Below are 18,004 nucleotides of genomic sequence, written 5' to 3' on the forward strand. Positions count from 1 at the left end.
CCCCATCCATCCATCCATCCATCCATCCATCCATCCATCCATCCATCCATCCATCCATCCATCCATCCATCCATCCATCCATCCATCCATCCCCATCTCCATCCATCTCCATCCACCCACCCACCCATCCATCCACCCACCCATCATGCACAGAGAGTGAAATCACTGTCGGCCTCCCAGGGACTTGGACACCGCCCCCCCCACCCCCGCAGCCCCCGGCAGCGGCTCTCTGAGGGTTAAAGGGAGAGAGAGACGCGGTCCTAGAGAAGACGCAGAGAGAGAGGGTGGGGGAGCCACTTCCTGCTACTCCCGGAAGCAGCCCTGGATTCATCCGAGATGCCGGTTGAACGGCCAGGCGGGAAGCCGGTGGGCGGGGCTTGGGGAGGCTGTGTGTGTGTGTGGGGGGCGGGTAGGGTTGGGGAGGCAGAGTGTGTGTGTGTGTGTGTGTGGGGGGGGGGGGGTTAGGGATGCGGTGCAAGAGCCGAGGGGGAGGGTCCCTTTAGTGCGGAGGAGCCGCGAGGAGGGCTGGAGGCGGGATCCGAACTCGGCGCCCGGGGAGTCTCGAGGGGCTGGAGGAGCGCTTTTCAAGAGGAGGAGGGGCGCCCAGGGGGGAGACATTGAGTAGGGCAGAGGCGGGGGGGGGGTGCTGCCCAAAGGACCCCGAGGGAGGCGGAAGATTAAGTGGGGAAGGGGGGCTGTGGGGCGTTGGACCCCGAAATAAGGAGACCCCCCCTTCCTCCTCCTCCCCACCAGCCCCGGGTCAGGCTCTGCCCCCCTCCCCCTCTTGGGGGCAGAGTTCGAGTTCCTGGAGGGGCGGGGGCGCAGAGCCTGCAGCTGCCGTTCAACAAAGGGGAGTTTCTGGTTTAAGGGCTCCCCACTCCCTCCCCCCTCGGGAATCCGAGCGGGGGCGGGGGTCGTACCAGCCACGGGTGAGGAAGAGCTGCAAGGTGTGCCCCCCCCCCCCACGAGGCCAGCGCTGCTGAACTGGCAGGCGAAGAGGCGTCTCTGGTGCCCCTGGTGCCCCGACAGGAAGGGAAACGAGGCCCCGCCAAGGAGCCAGGGGGCAAGCCCACATCCCCAGCAGATCCCCCCCCCCGCCCCTCTCCTGCACGTCTGTCTTTGGGGAACCAGATCAGGAATGGGAGACCCCCCCCTGCCAAGGGGGTTTGCCCAAGAGGTGATGCTTCTCAGAAGGGGCCTGTGTGCCTTTTTTCCTCCCCCTCCCACGTGGTTGTGGAGCATCGGGGCCCCTCCTCTGATCTCTTGCCTTCCTGCCAAGCTGGAGTCTGCAGCTGAGCCTCTTCAGGGGGACTGCCAATTTAACCCCCCCCCTAAGGTGGCTTCAGGCAGGGTCAGGAACTCTTTACCCCGGAGTGGATGTGCAGAGGTTGAAAGGAGGGTGTATGAATGTGGGACCTCCCCCCAAATAGGGGGGCTCAGTGGGAGAAACACTTCGAACCCTTCCTCTATCAAAGGTAGTCCCCTCAGTTGTGCCCTGAAGCCATAATGGAGAGAGGGTCACTTGAGGGACTGGCACAGGAAATGTGTTTGTAGTGCAAAAAGGGAATATCCTAACCCCTTTTACTTCTCACCCTCCCAGACAAAGAGTGAAAAGACATATTTGGTGTCTCCTCCGCCATCTCCTGCACTTGGCAAGAAGAAAAGAGCCGCCATGCAGCCAGCTCAGGTAAAGGAGGGAGGGGTCTACTGGTCAGACATGCATGGGAGGGCAGGGATGGTTCCTTCTGTTCCAGGGCTCAGAGGATCAAGGTCCTTGCCCTTGGTTCTGGTGCTGCTAGATTTCAAGACTGCCCATAGTGACCCCCCTTCCCTTTTCTAGCATGGGAGGAGCGAAGAAGGCCAAGCAGGAACTATGAACCAAACTGGGCCATGAAATTCCCAAGTCAGTTTCCGTGTGGACATCTGTGGCCTCTTCCTCACAAGGCAGCTAGCCCCCTGCCAGTGAAGACAGCCCCTCTGGCTCCAGGATGCCCCCAAAGAGGGATGGGGGTGGGGGGCCAAATGTCCCCACAGGGCTCTGCTCCCCTTGCCTTTGTGCAGCTGTCCCACTATTAATTTGCTGTCTCTTAATATTAAGCTCATGTGACCACAATTCAGGAAGGATATTGACAAGCTGGAGGAGGTCCAAAGAAAGGCAACCGAAGGGGTCCAGGATCCATGTCCTGTGAGGAGAGGCTTAGGGGGCTGGGAATGTTTAGTCTGGAGAAGGAAAGGTTAAGGGGTGACATCATAGCCCTGCTTAAGTATTTGAAGATATGTCACGTTGAAGAGGGAACGAGCTTGTTTTCTGCTGCTCCAGAGACTAGAACGCAGAGTAACGGATTCAAACTGTGAGAAAAGAGATTCCACCTAAAGATTAAGAAGAAGTCCCTGATGGTAAGGACTGTTTCACAGTGGAATTCGCTGCCTTGAAGGTGGTGGAATTTCCTTTGGGGGTTTTTAAAAAGAGGCTGGAGGACCATCTGTCAGGAGTGCCTTAACTGTGAGTTCCTGCATGGCAGGGGGGGTGGACAGAATTTCCCTGGTGGTCTTTTCTAACTCTGTGACTCTATGACCAAAAGTCTTGAGCCGTAGACAGAAACATAAGATAAAACGACATACAATTTAAAACCTTCACATTAACCAGTGCCTGAGACGGCATTACAAAATAAAATACATAATTCCTAAAATTAACACATTAGTAAAATAGAGACATAGACCTCTACAATGCGTCCAGGGGTGGGGATGCTTCCCAGCACCCGGCAGCCTGTTCCACCCCCCTCCTTGTTATAAATGCTCACTCCAGGAATTTGTTTGACCCACCGAAGATAAGTAGAAAAGTAGACATGAAGTCGTTATGTGCGACGCAAGGAATAGGCGAGACGCAGCGATATCAGGGTCCGGTGGAGAGAAGCCAGCGGCAGGCCAATCTAGCTAATCTGCCGAGCTCTGGTCCCTGGCACCTTTTATTAGGGTTTTCCAAGAGGGCGGGAGAGTGGGAGAACATTGTACAGTACATGACTCATGGGGGCTGCGTACGTGCGGGAGGAAACGTTCCTGTCCGGGCTTAATCCATACCTGGGGGTATGTACCTTTTGTCCCTTTATCCAGGGCATCCCATGACCGTGAGTCATGGGGGTCTTGAGACAGGTGAGCTCACCTGCCCAGAGGGCCACAGATGGCGCAGGCATTCCTGTGCTCTGTCTGAGGCTCTGCTGGGTTAAGCTGGCTCACCCCTACATCAGAAAGCAAGATGTTTGCTAGCTAGAGCAGTTAATAAACCTACCTTAAAACCATATAATTTGGCTTATGAATTAAATCAGCAAACCCATTGTTCCTTCTATCAGGAGCAGATTTACCCAGGAATCCATCACAATTTCTCTGCTTTTGGATATCCTGCCCACAGATCAGCTTTCCACTGATGTAGAGAAATGTTTTTTCCTCTTCCTCCTTGCAGGGTGGGGTGTCCTTTGAAGAGGTGGCCGTGCATTTCACCAAGGAGGAATGGGCCCTGCTGCGGCCCCCCCAAAGGGGGCTGTACAAGGAAGTCATGCTGGAGAACTTTTGGAATGTGTCTTCTCTGGGTGAGGATCCCTTTCTCATGCACTGATCCCAATAGCAGATCTCTACTACCCTCCATGATCCTTCCTCTGATTTGGGATGCCTTCTGGGGGTACATTGCAGAGAGGAAGCCCCTGCCTGGCAGTCCTGTGTTGGACCACCTCAAACGACATCAGAAAAGTTTCCAGGGTGTTAAGTCTCGAATCTTAAGTCAATCAACGGACTCTGTAGTATTGATCAGTCGCGTTTATGGATGAGGTATTGAAGCACAAAAGCTCTGCAAAACCAATTCTGACAAACCGGGCTTTCCCCATCCCCTTTATCCCATTGCAAGTCCCCCTTCCCGCTTTCCCATAAACTGTGAAAAACAGTCCCGAGAGCTGAAGTGCCCCAAGGTGAGCGGCAGATAGTCAGAGAGAGCCACCTGGCCTCCTGCCCCAACGAGATAACAGATGCAGCTCTGCTTCTCATGGGACCAGGGTGTCAGAGGGAGCCTAGTTATCTACAAAGCATATCAAGCCATTAAGTAAAGATGGAGGAAAGAATGTTTCAAAGGGCAATGGTAACATATAGCAGGCTGGTTACATATATCTTTTAGCAGCATTGATTGATAGGTTTAATCCATTACATTGAGTTAGGAATGCATCTCAATCACATAGATACAATCCCCTTGACACAGCGGAATGCTTAGTCAAGGTGGGGACTGCCTGAACTAAGAGGTGGCTAAGCAGTGGCGTAGGAGGTTAAGAGCTCGTGTATCTAATCTGGAGGAACTGGGTTTGATCCCCAGCTCTGCCGCCTGAGCTGTGGAGGCTTATCTGGGGAATTCAGATTAGCCTGTACACTCCCACACACGCCAGCCGGGTGACCTTGGGCTAGTCACAGCTTCTCGGAGCTCTCTCAGCCCCACCTACCTCACAGGATGTTTGTTGTGAGGGGGGAAGGGCAAGGAGATTGTCAGCCCCTTTGAGTCTCCTGCAGGAGAGAAAGGGGGGATATAAATCCAAACTCTTATTCTTCTATGGAGGGAACTCTGCTGGCTTCTTTGCCCATGACTGATTTTACAGCTGCATTTCTGCAACACACCCTCTGCCCACCAGTGCCCTGCGGAGGCTTTTCCCTCCAAAATGTCATGTGCCTGACCTTTAAACTCTGAGCAGCCCTTCCTGGTAGCTTCTGTTGAAAAGCGTAGCATGTGAAGAATGTATTTGGCTGTAATTTCACTGTTTTCCCACGCTTTACTAAAAATAAATATAAATGGGCTCCTTTAGCTCAGATTCCAGGCACTTCCCAATTTGTCAGAGAGTGTTGCTAGTTTAAAATCAAACCTCCTTTCCTAGTCGGAAAACAAACAGGCACAGGAGACTTTTTAGAAGTTGAAAAATATGAACTAGATGAGATTCATTTAAAAACAAGGAAGATATTTGTCAAAGCAAAAATAACAAGAATAAAGCAATTAAGTTGGTGCACTATATGAAAAGAAATTATGACTTATTCCACAGATTGTCTTTTCGGTTATTCTGAAGCTGTTTTATTTCTTAGGTCTTTGCAATTACGTAAACCAGTCAGGTGTTTTAAAAGCTTTTCAGTTGCTACTACAGTTCTCCTTGTCTATTCTCATTTCTGAGAAGACAACTTTACACTCAGGTAACAGATGTTTTTAGCAGGATTTCTGCACGCTGCCTAGGACAATCTGAACCCACTAAGGTTTATGAGTAGTATTTTCTTCCTTCTGCGCCCCTACAGAATACAATTCACTCCCTTCTCTGTGAAGGGCCACAGTCCTTTATGAGCATTTCCTCCTTATTCTTCCTTAGTAGATTTCCCTCAGAGATAAAAACAGCCACTGGTGTGCTTTGGCGTACCACTGCTGTATTACTGGGAACTCAGAATAGGTCACTCTTGTCTGCCCTCACAAAAAGTAAGCTTTGCACCAAAAGAACAGAGCAATTCCCTAATGCAGCCACTCCTTAGCTCACCCTGCTGCAGAACTCCCTTTCAGTTCCCACAGCACTGACAAAAAACTGACTCTTTAGTTGCCACCCAATCACAAGCATCCCCTGGAATCCATCACAGTTTCCTTCTCAGTTTGACAGGGAGCAGCCACAGAACTGCTGGATGGACGATTCTTTGCTCTGTACTGTCCCTCATCCCATTCCTAATACTTACTTATTGTGTATTTCTGGATGGGCTGTCATCCTCACTTGGGATTGAGGAATTTATTTGGACTTAGAAGAGTTATAATTTTGGTGGTGGTTGTGTTTTCCCCCTGATTACAAGGTCCCCTGATTGCTAAGCCTGAGCTCATCTCCCAGCTTGAAGAGGAAGAAGAGATGTTTCTTGGGATTTTTGATGAAGAGGAGGAACTGACAGGTAGCTACTATGTGTTCCTCGGGACTGTACTTTGCCTGTGCTTCCTTTTAAGAGCGGGTGGATTTCTGTGAGGATTATCATCACTGTTTGATCTTCTCTTCCTTTTGAGCTTGAATGAGATGTGAATGCTGAAATGGGGGCTGTAGATCTGGAAACTATGAAAAGAGCCAGCTTCCTTGTACCAAGTCAGATCACTTATTCCCTGTCCCCCCTGAGTGACCTTGGCCCTATGGCAGGGCTGTTTCCCAGGCACCTGAAACCCCTTTAAATGGAGATGCCAGGCACTGGTCTTGGCACATGGAAAGCATGCATTTTCTCTCAGAGCAATTCCAGAGAGCACTCACACTAGTGCATTTCACCTTCTTCTCCCCTCGGTTCACAACAGAGTTGTCAGCGGTTCTGAGCAGCCTGGCACATAGAGATTTCCCAACATGATAGCACAGCACTATAAAACCCCACATCTTGCAGAGGCAATCCTTGCTTTCTCGGTACTTTTCAAGCCTTCGCCAGGATTCATCTCCAGTTGTCAATATCATAGATGAATGAAGCAGGTTTACTAAACAAAGGAACGTGCAAAGGTGGTGTGAGCTGTTGGTGGGTTGCATAGCAGAAGTTCTGACAGGCGAGGGCAGGGGACAGAAGAATCACCTGTCAAGTAAAAGGAAGAACCTGGTCACGCTTAAACTGGTAGGATGTAGCACAGACTCTGGGGGAATATATGACCTTTGAGAGAGGCTGCAGTCTGCATCTTTCTGAGGTTAGTTAATGTATTTATTGTTTGTTTGTATTTAATATACCGCCCACCCCCGAAGGGCTCTGGGCGGTGGACAACATCTGATAAAACAACATAAAAACAGTAAACCTATTAAAACATACAGATTAATTAAAACAATCCATAGATGGCAAAAACAGCCTAATTCCTGAGTGATCAGAAAACCTACAACCCACCCTCACCCCAGGGAAGGCACTCACTTCAGCAGCTGCCCCCCCCTCCCCCATGGCCTAGTGGAACAACTCCATTTGGCAGGCCCTACAGAACTGCTTAAGATCCCGCAAGGCTCGGATGGTTGGAGGCAGAATGTTCCACCAGGCTGGGGCCAAGACACTAAAGGCCCTGGCCTGGGTGGAGGCCAGCCGCATCATAGAGGGGTCGCAGATCACCAATAAGTTGGTCTCTGCCAAATAGAGTGGCCGACTAGGGAGATGAGGTTATAGGGAAGGTATGATGACGTTATTTCCAGGATTGATCTGAATATAACTGAGACCCTCTAATTTTCCCATTCCATTTCTGTAATCATTTTCCATTTCTACTTTCTTCCCAGGTTTAACTAAAATTTTAAAAAGTAGGAGAGAGGTTGGAGTTAGAGTCGTTGGGGGATCCTTGTTACTTCATTATATTGAAAGGTTGGGGAGAGGATGTGGCTTAAACAACTTCTGGGGGGCTTTTTTGAGGATTGGAGGGCAGGTTATTCATGTTCTAGCCAAACCCCACAAATTTTCATTGCCTTTATCGCAGAGCCCCAGTTCAATCATATCTCCCTGACGACCTTCATCGTTGCCTAATAACAAAGTTATAGGCCTGTGGTTACATTTTGGGGCTGATGTTTTGATTTTCAGTTTAGGTCAGTGAAGGATCTCTCTGCCAGTAACTGTCCTGATGAAATCCTATTCTCCATTCTGTGTGGTATTTCGTATGACCACATTACCCTCCAGGACTTTGGAAATGGTTTTCAGACTCCTGGCCTTTGAATTCTTGCATTATGTACAGCAGTTAATTTAGTTCAGTCTATAACACTCAAACTGTGTTCTGTTTCATAGAGTTCATGCCGCAATTATTTTCCCTTTCCACACGGGAAGTGTGTGATCCGACATATGAAATGAAAGAGCACTGTGTGAATGGAAAAGGAGTGACATATTCAGATGGAAAAGACAGCACTGAATATTCTGGTGCCCTGAAAAAGAAAGAAGGAAAACAGCCAACTAAAGAGAGAAGTAATTCTGGTCCTTTCCAGGGGGACGATTCTCATGAAATGGCACTATTTGATAAAATTCACGAAAAATACAATACGAATGAGGACGCTGCAACTGGGGAAAGGCTTTCAGATAAAAAGGTCCATTGCAGTGAACGTAACCGAATGAAAATCCTTAAATCCCTGAAATGTGCAAAGAGAGTTGAGGAGAAAAAAAAGATAACTTCTTATAAAACAAGTCACACACAGGAGACCAGCCATATTTCTCATCAACGAGTTCACACAAGGGAGAAACCTTATAAATGTCCAGAGTGTGGCAAACACTTCAGTGCGAGTAGAAACCTTACCCCCCATCGAAGAATTCACACAGGAGAGAAACCATATCAATGCCTGGAATGTGGAAAAAGTTTCAGTCAGAATGGAAGCCTTACTTGCCATCAAAGAATTCACACAGGGGAGAAACCATATAAATGCCTGGAGTGTGGAAAAAGCTTCATTCAGAGTGGAGGCCTTACTTCCCATCAAAGAATTCACACAGAGAAGCCATACAAATGCCTGGAGTGTGGAAAAGCCTTCAGTCACAGCAGAAGTCTTACTTCACATCAAACAATTCACAAAAGGGAGAAATCATATAAATGCCTGCAGTGTGGAAAAGCCTTCAGTCGCAGCACAAGTCTCACTTCCCATCAAACAATTCACACGAGGGAGAAACCATATAAATGCTTAGAGTGTGGAAAGGGATTCAATAAGAGTGGACACCTTATTTCCCATCAAAGAATTCACACAGGAGAGAAACCATACAAATGCCTGGAGTGTGGAAAGGCCTTCAGTCGCAGCACAAGTCTTACTTCCCATCAAACAATTCACACAGGGGAGAAACCATATAAATGCCTGGAGTGTGGAAAAACCTTCAGTCACAGCTCAAGTCTTACTGCACATCAGAGAATTCACACAGGGGAGAAATCATACAAATGCTTGGAGTGTGGAAAAGTCTTCAGTTGCATCACAAGTCTTACTTCCCATCAAAGAATTCACACAGGGGAGAAACCATATAAATGCCTGGAGTGTGTAAAAACGTTCATTCACAGCTCAAGTCTTACTGCACATCAGAGAATTCACACAGGGGAGAAACCATATAAATGCCTTGACTGTGGAAAAAGCTTCCATTACAGTGGAGACCTAACTTCCCATCAAAGAATTCATACAGGGGAGAAACCATATAAATGCTTGGAGTGCGGAAAAGCTTTCAGTCATAGCTCAAGTCTTACTGTACATCAGAGAATTCACACAGGGGAGAAACCATACAAATGCCTGGTCTGTGGGAAAAGCTTCAATCGGAGTGGAAACTTTACTTCCCATCAAGGAATCCACACAGGAGAGAAATCATATAAATGCCTGCAGTGTGGGAAAGCCTTCAGTCATAGCAGAAGTCTTTCTTCCCATCAAACAATTCACACAGGGGAGAAACCATACAAATGCCTGGAGTGTGGAAAAACCTTCAGTCACAGCACCAATCTTAGTTCACATCAGAGAATTCACACAGGGGAGAAACCATACAAATGCCTGGAGTGTGGGAAAAGCTTCCGTAAGAGGGGACACCTGACTTCCCATCAAATAATTCACACAGGGGAGAAACCATATAAATGTCCAGAGTGTGGAAAAGGTTTCAGTCAGAGTCGAAGCCTTATTTCCCATCAAAGAATTCACATGCGAAAAACCATACAAATGCCTGGTCTGTGGGAAAAGCTGCAGTTGGAGTGGAAGAGTTATTTCCCATCAGAGAATCCATACAGGAGAGAAACCATATAAATGCGTGGAGTGTGAAAAAGACTTCAGTGATAGAGTAAAGCTTACTTCCCATCAAAGTATTCACACGGAGAAAACATATAAATGCTTCCTGAGTGGAAAAGTCTTCAGTCAAGTAGATGTCTTACTTCCCTCCAAAGAATTCACACAGGGGACAAACCATACAAATGATTGTAGTGCGAAAAAGCCTTCAGTCACAGCCCATCTTACTTTATTTACATCAGAGAATTTGCACAACCTTACTTTCTGTCAAAAAATGTATACCGGGCAGAACCCATATAAATGCTTAGAGTGCGGAAAAGACTTCAGTCAGAGAGAAAATCTTACTTCCCATCAAAGTATTCACACGGGAGAAACCATACAAATGCCTGGAGTGTGAAAAAAGTTTCAACTGGCTTTCATACCTTACTTATCATCAAATAAATCACATGGAGGAAATCATAGTAAATACAGCTAAATAGTCTCCATTCTCTGCTGCAATTTAGTCATCCACCTCTGGACACACTTCAATATTTTTCATGCATTGTGGTGCTCAGAATTGGATGCAGTGTTCCAGGTGAGGTCTGAGCAATGCAAACTGATACAGTGGTACTATTTATTCCCTGAGATCCAACCCAGAGTGTCAATCAAGGAAAGTATGGAAAGCTGTTGGCCTTTTATGTATTGCCCCCACATGTCAATGGGTCACACAGAACAGGGCCTCCGGGGGCCGATCCTTTTGTCACTCCCAAATGTCACCCCCAAAGCCCCATGGGCCACAAGATCTGCTGTCCCACATCTGACTCATCGCAGAACCTGGCAGCTGGCATTTCTCCCAGAGCGGAAAGTTTTTTCCCCGAAATGTCCTCTTTTAAAACAGACAAGAACTCTATGAAGTGGCTCATGATTGGCATTGGGTGGAAAAGGTAATTCTTCTTGGCACCTACTGGAAAACAGCTCCAAATCCTCCAATGAGCATTTACCATTTGGAATTGAAGTAGAGCATGACAAAGACTCCTGCCTGGTTAAAAGCAGATCTCTGGGAATATGATTGAACAATGATTTCTGCAGGAGGAAGTAGTACAAATCAAAGTCTTGGAGGTGCCCTTCCAGAGGAGAAGGAACATTTGAAGATCCAGACCACGGGCATCAATGTTGGTGCTGGTATTTTAGATCGTTATTCTGCCCTCAAATTTTTCAATGCCAAAGTCGCCTCGAGATTGCTTTGCGGAGTCCCAATTTGGATTCAAGCTATTAACCACTCCTTGAATTATCTTCAATCCAAATTTTTCACAAGATAACTGGACTCCCAAATTGTGTGCCCTATGCAGCCCTTTGTCTGGAGTTAGGTCAAAACTCCTTGGAATCAGCCGCTTGGCTGAGGACTTTTAGATTCTGGCTGCGAATTCATTTTCTCTCAGACTGTAATTCCCTGGTCCACCGTCTGCTCTCTGACACCCATTCCAACCCCTGGTTTTCCATAATTGAAGAAAAAATTGCCTCTATCGGACTGTCAGTGGATTCACTTTGCCCTTTGTCCTATTCAGAAGCTTGTAGGAAATTAAAAGGTCAACTATTGGATAGAGAGTTCTCTACCCTAATCACCGCAGCCAAGATAACGTGCTCCCCCCAGACTTTCTCCTGGAAATTACTAAATGCCAGTAGATTTCCTTCGTCCTAACATGTATATCCTGTATTGTATATGCTTTTTAATCTGTTTTTATTATTGTTGTACTGCTGTCTATGCCAATAAAGGTTTGCTTCTTGTCACAATACTAGAACCAGGGGGCATACATTGAAAATGCTGGGGGAAAGAATTAGGACTAAGAAAAGGAAACACTTCTTCATGCAACGTGTGATTGGTGTTTGGAATATGCTGCCACAGGAGGTGGTGATGGCCACTCACCTGGATAGCTTTAAAAAGGGTTTGGACAGATTTATGGAGAAGTCGATCTATGGCTACCAATCTTGATCCTCTTTGATCTGAGGTTGCAAATGCCTTAGCAGACCAGGTGCTCGGGAGCAGCAGCAGAAGGCCATTGCTTTCACCTCCTGCATGTGAGCTCCCAAAGGCACCTGGCAAGTAGCAGAGAGCTGGACTAGATGGACTCTGGTCTGATCCAGGTGGTTTGTTCTTATGTTCTTAAGCAAGAGCAGCTGAGGAGGAGGACCACCAGAGCAGTCAGAGAGAAGTCTGTTACACACTGTGATACACCTCTGAAGATGCCAGTCACATATGCAGGCGAAACATTAGGAACAAAATCTACCAGACCACAGCCACACAGCCCAGAAAGCCCATAACAACCTATTGAATTTGGCCCACAATACATCCCAGTCATCTGTTGAGCGGGGAGATTATTCTGCTTGTGACCATCTGGAGGCGTTTCATTTGGACACATTAAACACAGCAGAAGTTTTAGGTGCAATAGCTGGCCTCTCACCCGCCCCGAACCTCTGCAACAGGGAGGGCTAATATGATAGAGCATAGGTGTCAAACTCGCAGCCCTCCAGATGTTATGGACTACAGTTCCCATCATCCCCTGCCGGCACGAGCAATTAGCCATGAACTGTAGTCCATGACATCTGGAGGGCTGCGTGTTTGACACCAGTGTGATAAAGTATATATATACTTATATTTATATTATGTAAAGTAGATATATATGTGGAAGAGCGGGGAAAACGAATAATGCACGCACGCACGCACGCGTAGAAAGTGACGTTCCTGTCGGCCTCCCAGATGCCCCCCAACTTGGACACAGCTGCACCCCCGCAGACCCCCTCAGCAGTCCTCCGAGGGGTAAAGGGAGAGAGAGACGCAGTCCTAGAGAAGGTCACCGGAAGGTGGGGGAGTCACTTCCGGCCACTCCCGGAAGCAGCCTCGGACCCCCCTGAGATGCCGTTTGACTGGGCGGGCGGGAAGCTGGTGAGCGGGAGGGGAGGGCGGCGGGGGGGGGGGGGGGGCCCAGAGGTGCTTTTCGAAAGTAGACGCAGGAGAGGAGGGAGGGGGAGTCTTTGGGTGAGGCGGGGGGAGGGCACAGACCAAAGGACCCCGAGAGCTGGGACAGAGGGGGGAGGATCAAGTGGGGAAGGCGCTGGACCCCCGAAATAAGGAGACCCCCCTCCTCTTCCTCCTCCCCACCACCGGCGAGGGGCCAGGCAGAGCTTCAGGGTCGCCCCCCGGATAAGGCACTCGCCGCTGAGCTGGCGGGCGAGGAAGCGTCTCTGGCGCGTAGAGCAGGGAGGGGAACGAGGAAGGGGGGACCCCCCCCCCCAGGAGCCAGGGGGGCAGCCGACACCCCAGCAGGTTTTCCTCGGACCTGAACGACCCCCCGACCCCCCCGTGCGATTTTGTCTTTGGGGAACCGGAGCTCGGGTCGGAGCCCCCTCTGCCCGGGGGGTTTGCCCAAGAGGGGCTGCTTCTGGGGAGGGGGTCGTGTGCTCTTTTTTCCTCCCCTTCCCCACCTGGTTGTGGAGCATCAGGGCCCCTCCTCCGATCTCTGGCTTTCCTGCCAAGCTGGAGTCTGCAACTGAGCCGCTTCAGGGGGCTGCCTTATGAAACCCCCCCACCCCCGGGGTGGCTTCAGGCAGGGTGAGGAACTCTTTGCCCCCCAGAGGTTGGAAGGAGGGTCAAACACTCCGGAGCCTTCCTCGATCCAAGGGGGTCCCTTTCAGTTGGGCCCCGAAGCCATTATGGGGAGAGGGTCTTTCAGGGGACTGGCCCAGGAAACGCGTTTGTCGCGCAAAGAAGGAACCCCCCACCCTTTTTATTTCTCCCTCTCCCAGGCAAGGGTGAAAAGACATACTTGATGCCTCCTCCGCCATCTCCCGCGCTTGGCGAAAGGAAGAGAGCCGCCATGCAACAATCTCAGGTAAAGGGGGGAGTTGTTTCCTGGTCAGGCATGCACGAGAGGGCAGGGATGGTTCCTTCTGTTCCAGGGCTTGGAAGATCGGACTCCTTGCCCTTGGTTCTGGTGCTGCTGGACTTTGAGACTGCCCATGGTGACCACCACCCCCTACCCTGGTCTAGACTGGGAGGAACAGAGAAGGCCAAGCAGGAACTCTGAAACAAAACTGGGCCATGAATTTCCCATGTCAGTTACTGCGTGGACATCTCTTCCTCACAAGGCAGCTAGCCCCCTGCCAGTAAAGAGAGCCCCTCTGGCTCCAGGATGCCCCCAAAGAGGGATGAGGGGGGGCAAATATCCCCACAGGGCTCTACTCCCCTCCTCTTTCTGAAGTTGTTCTACTATTAATTTGTTGTCTCTTAACATTAAGCTAAATGTGACCACAATTCAGGAAGGATCTCGCCAAGCTGGAGCGTGTCCAGAGGAAGGCAACCGAAAGGGTCTAGAATCCAGGCCCTGTGGGGAGAGGTTTAGGGGGCTGGGCATGTTGAGTCTGGAGAAGGAAAGGTTCAGGGGGGACATGATAGCCCTGCTTAAATATTTGAAGAGATGTCTGTTCAAGAAGGAACAAGCTTGCGTTCTGCTGCTCCAGAGACTAGAACACTGAGTAGCGGATGCAAACTATGAGAAAAGAGATTACACCTAAACATAAGGAAGAAGTTCCTGACAATAAGGGCTGTTTGACTGTGGAATTCGCTGCCTTGGAAAGTGGTGGATTCTCCTTCTTTGGAAGTTTGGAGGTTTTTGCAAAGAGGCTGGATGGCCTCCCCACTCCTGCCAAGGCAGCTCCCATATTTCCTTCCTCCAGGAAAATGTTTTGGGGGTGGGGGGGCTTTCCTCCTTTTTAAAAAAGCTGACAGTTTTCATCTCGTAACTCTGTGCCTACCAGTATGTACCAAGGAACAGTATTCAGTAGCTGGCTTAATAAACCAATCTTAAAAAAAAAAAAAAAAAGCCCTGGTGGAATAGAGGCAGGGGGTGGTGGTAACTCTGGATCACAAAAACTGGGGGAAATTCCCATGCGGAAGCTCCATTGCCTCGGGACTGTGTCCGCAAAACAGCCACGATGGGAGATCACGCCGGTCTTTTCCCCTCCCACCGCCCCATCCCCTGCATTTTGTTCTCCTTTGTTCTTGTAATCAAGAACAGCAGTGGCGTAGGAGGTTAAGAGCTCGTGTATCTAATCTGGAGCAGCAGTGGGGTAGGAGGTTAAGAGCTCGTGTATCTAATCTGGAGGAACCGGGTTTGATTCCCAGCTCTGCCGGCTGAGCTGTGGAGGCTTATCTGGGGAATTCAGATTAGCCTGTACGCTCCCACTCATGCCAGCTGGGTGACCTTGGGCTAGTCACAGCTTCTCGGAGCTCTCTCAGCCCCTCCTACCTCACAGGGTGTTTGTTGTGAGGGGGGGAAGGGCAAGGAGATTGTCAGCCCCTTTGAGTCTCCTGCAGGAGAGAAAGGGGGGATATAAATCCAAACTCTTCTTCTAATCCAGTCCAATCCAAAAACCTTTATCGGGCATAAACCAGAAGTACCATACATTCCAAATACAAAAACAGGATCATTGTTACATATCATGTAGAACATGGATTAAACATGTAGCAACTGCTTCAGAAATTTCTACATGAGGGTTGTTCAATAGCTGAGACATTTTTTGTTTGTCTGAGAAAAACATAAATTCTAGAGGTAGTAAAGCTCCCAGATCGGTTCTAATGTCATTATACCTCGAACAGTAAAGCAGGATATGAGGGGTTGAGTCCATAGCGTTGGGACAGTACCGACAGCAACGCTCACTTTGTGGGATGTTAAGGAAACGACCTTGAAGATAGACAGAGGGGAATGAGTTGCACCTTGCTCTGGTCATGACCCATCTGCACTTATAATTAACAAGCTGTTCTAAGTATACAGCAGGGCTAGATTTCGGGGGTGTGATCCCAAAGGGGAACAGGAGCTTTGTGCAGCACTCAGGAGAGATTGGTATTCCTGGTCGTACAGTCTGATCTTTTGTTCTTGTAAGTTTCCTGTTGTCTGGGGGCTCTTTTTCTACTCTGCTGCATATTCATGGGGAGGAGCTCTTCCTTTGCCTTGCAGATGATCAAATGCAGTCGCTGGATCTCTTTGAGATCATCAGGGAAAAAGCACCGCCCATCTCTGGCATGTGCAAGAATCTGACATCTGGTCCAAATGTCTAGGAGGGAGTTCTCACAGAGATGAACATGGTGGAGTGGACGGGAAAAACATCAGGGCTTTTCTGTCTGCTTTTTCCACACGTGGATTCAAGGGAGCTTCACCTGAGACTGTGGATGGAGGAATGCGTTTTTCCCTCTGTTAACATTTCCCTACCACAGAAATGCATCATGGCCATCCAGTCAGGGAGGGTAGGAACTATGTCCTTGGATGGTTAGTTTTCTGGGTGCGGGGAGATAGTCACTCCTAGCTGGCATCTGTCACCTGCAACTTTACATCAAGCAGACCGTTCCATCCCGCAGGACGCTGCCTGCCCAAAACCAGCATAGCCCCCTACATGTGGGGCATAGCTACTGAGTGGGGTGGCTTCAGCCAGGGTCAGCAAATCTTTTCCCCGGAGTGGATGTGAAGAGGTTGGAAGGAAATAGCTTGAAGAGGGTGAATGAATGTAGGACCACCCCCAAATAGAGTGGCTCAGATGATGGGTCAAACACTCCGGAATCTTCCTAGATCAAAGGTGGTCCCCTCAGTTGTGCCCTGAAGCCATTATGGAGAGAGGGTCATTCGAGAAACTGGCACAGGAAACGTTTGTAGTGCCAAAAAAGGAATCCCCCACCCCTTTCATTTCTCCCCCTCCCAGGCAAGAGTGAAAAGACATATTTGATGCCTTCTCCACCATCTCCTGCGCTTGGTGAAAGGAAGAGAGCCGCCATGCGACCAGCTCAGGTAAAAGGAGGGGGTTACTGCTCAGACATGCATAAGTAGAAAGCGATGGTTCCTTCTGTTCCAAGGATTGGAGGATCGGGCTCCTTGTCCTTCATTATTGTTGTTGTTGTTGTTGTTATTATTAATTGTATTTATAAACCGCCCTCCCCCGAAGGGCTCAGGGCGGTGAACAAAACATAGAAATAGAGCACACAATAAAATCAGTAGTATCAAATTGGATTAAATAAACATTAAACAGTGGCTCTAACAATGTTAAAATCACCCCATTAAAAGCAGCGATCAGTCAAATATATAGATGGCGTCCTACTAACGGATCCCCAAAGAAGAAAAAGAGGAAGGAACGGTAGGATCCACAGATGTTATAGAAAGAAGAAAAAAGGGGCATTTTTGTGCTGCTAGATTTCAAGACTGCCCATGGTGACCCACCCCCTCCTCTTCTAAACTGGCAGGAGCAGAGAAGGCCAAGCAGGAACTCTGACACAAAACTGGGCCGTGAATTTCCCATGTCAGTTACCATGTAGACATTGCTGGCCTCTTCCTCACAAGGCAGCTAGCCCCCTGCCAGTGAAGTCAGCCCCTCTGGCTCCAGGATGCCCTCAAAGAGAGATGGGGGTGGGGGGCCAAATGTCCCCACAGGACTCTGCTCTTCTCCTCTTTGTAATCACAGGAGAGCCTCAATACCAAGAGCATGCCTCAGGAGTTCCAGGGAACAGGATGGAGGAGGCAAAGCCCTAGCCAGGCTGCAGTCAACAGCCCACAGCAGTCTTAGTGGGGCCGGGCCAGCACAGCTCTAGCCAGGCTGCAATCATGGAGGAGGGCCAGGAAGGCTGAAGGCCACTAGAAAGCTTGAGCAGGGAGCTCCCGGGAGGGAGGAGATGTCCTGGGAGGGATAAAAGGAAGGCAGGGCAAGAGGCGTTGGTTGGTGTGATGCAGAGGTTCTACCTTGCAGGAGTCCTGTTAAATACCTGACTGAAGTAAAGAGCTAATAAACAAGACACAATTATCATGTCCTGTTTGTTCCAGAAGCGTAGCCAAGCTCCTGCGAGGCATAACTGGCAGAGGGGGCCCTCACACAGTTCTTCTGCAGTCAACAAGTAAAACTGATTTTAATGTGATTTTTAAAAGATCACAATTGCTAGATATTTTGCAACAGTTCTAGGTCTTGGGTGCTGTGTGGTTTCCGGGCTGTTCTAGGTCTTCCTGGATCCAAATCTGCCCACTTGGGCATTGGGTACTTCAGAAATGACCTCCGTTCTCAGATTAAAAGTGGCAATAAAAGCCCTAGATTCAAATGAGTCTTGTGCAAACTCCACTCCAAGCATATTACTGTGACACAACTTGGCACTCCTGTCAACTGTCACAGGCCCTGCAGAAGTGTGTTGTCTGAAGATTCACTTATTCAGGTGCCTACCCCAAGCAGACCCTGTGCCTACCCCAAGCAGACCCTGTGCCTACCCCAAGCAGACCCTGTGCGAGCGGCCCCGCAGAAGCCGGTGCAAA

The 18,004-nt window shown here is 49.2% G+C and overlaps 3 protein-coding genes across 3 annotated transcripts in view; all 3 read left to right on the forward strand.

Annotated features, from left to right (window-relative positions):
* The window catches only part of LOC125440096 (zinc finger protein 91-like), a 43,522-nt gene that overhangs the window by 9,998 nt on the left and 15,520 nt on the right, over positions 1-18,004 (forward strand). Inside the window, exons 5-6 of the mRNA XM_048509671.1 lie at positions 8,192-8,394; positions 8,560-9,567. Of these exons, the coding sequence (XP_048365628.1) occupies positions 8,192-8,394; positions 8,560-9,567 (1,211 nt within the window). The remainder of the gene's footprint in view (positions 1-8,191; positions 8,395-8,559; positions 9,568-18,004) is intronic.
* LOC125440166 (zinc finger protein 91-like) overlaps positions 9,735-18,004 on the forward strand; it is a 183,782-nt gene continuing 175,512 nt past the window's right edge. Inside the window, exons 1-2 of the mRNA XM_048509834.1 lie at positions 9,735-10,048; positions 10,764-10,766. Of these exons, the coding sequence (XP_048365791.1) occupies positions 9,967-10,048; positions 10,764-10,766 (85 nt within the window). The 5' untranslated portion in view covers positions 9,735-9,966. The remainder of the gene's footprint in view (positions 10,049-10,763; positions 10,767-18,004) is intronic.
* Positions 13,088-18,004, forward strand: part of LOC125440286 (zinc finger protein 557-like) — a 15,995-nt gene continuing 11,078 nt past the window's right edge. The window contains exons 1-2 of the mRNA XM_048510032.1: positions 13,088-13,278; positions 13,473-13,558. Coding sequence (XP_048365989.1) covers positions 13,242-13,278; positions 13,473-13,558 — 123 coding nt within the window. The 5' untranslated portion in view covers positions 13,088-13,241. The remainder of the gene's footprint in view (positions 13,279-13,472; positions 13,559-18,004) is intronic.

This window comes from Sphaerodactylus townsendi, linkage group LG01 (genome assembly GCF_021028975.2).
Source record: "Sphaerodactylus townsendi isolate TG3544 linkage group LG01, MPM_Stown_v2.3, whole genome shotgun sequence".
Taxonomy (NCBI): Eukaryota; Metazoa; Chordata; class Lepidosauria; order Squamata; family Sphaerodactylidae; genus Sphaerodactylus; species Sphaerodactylus townsendi.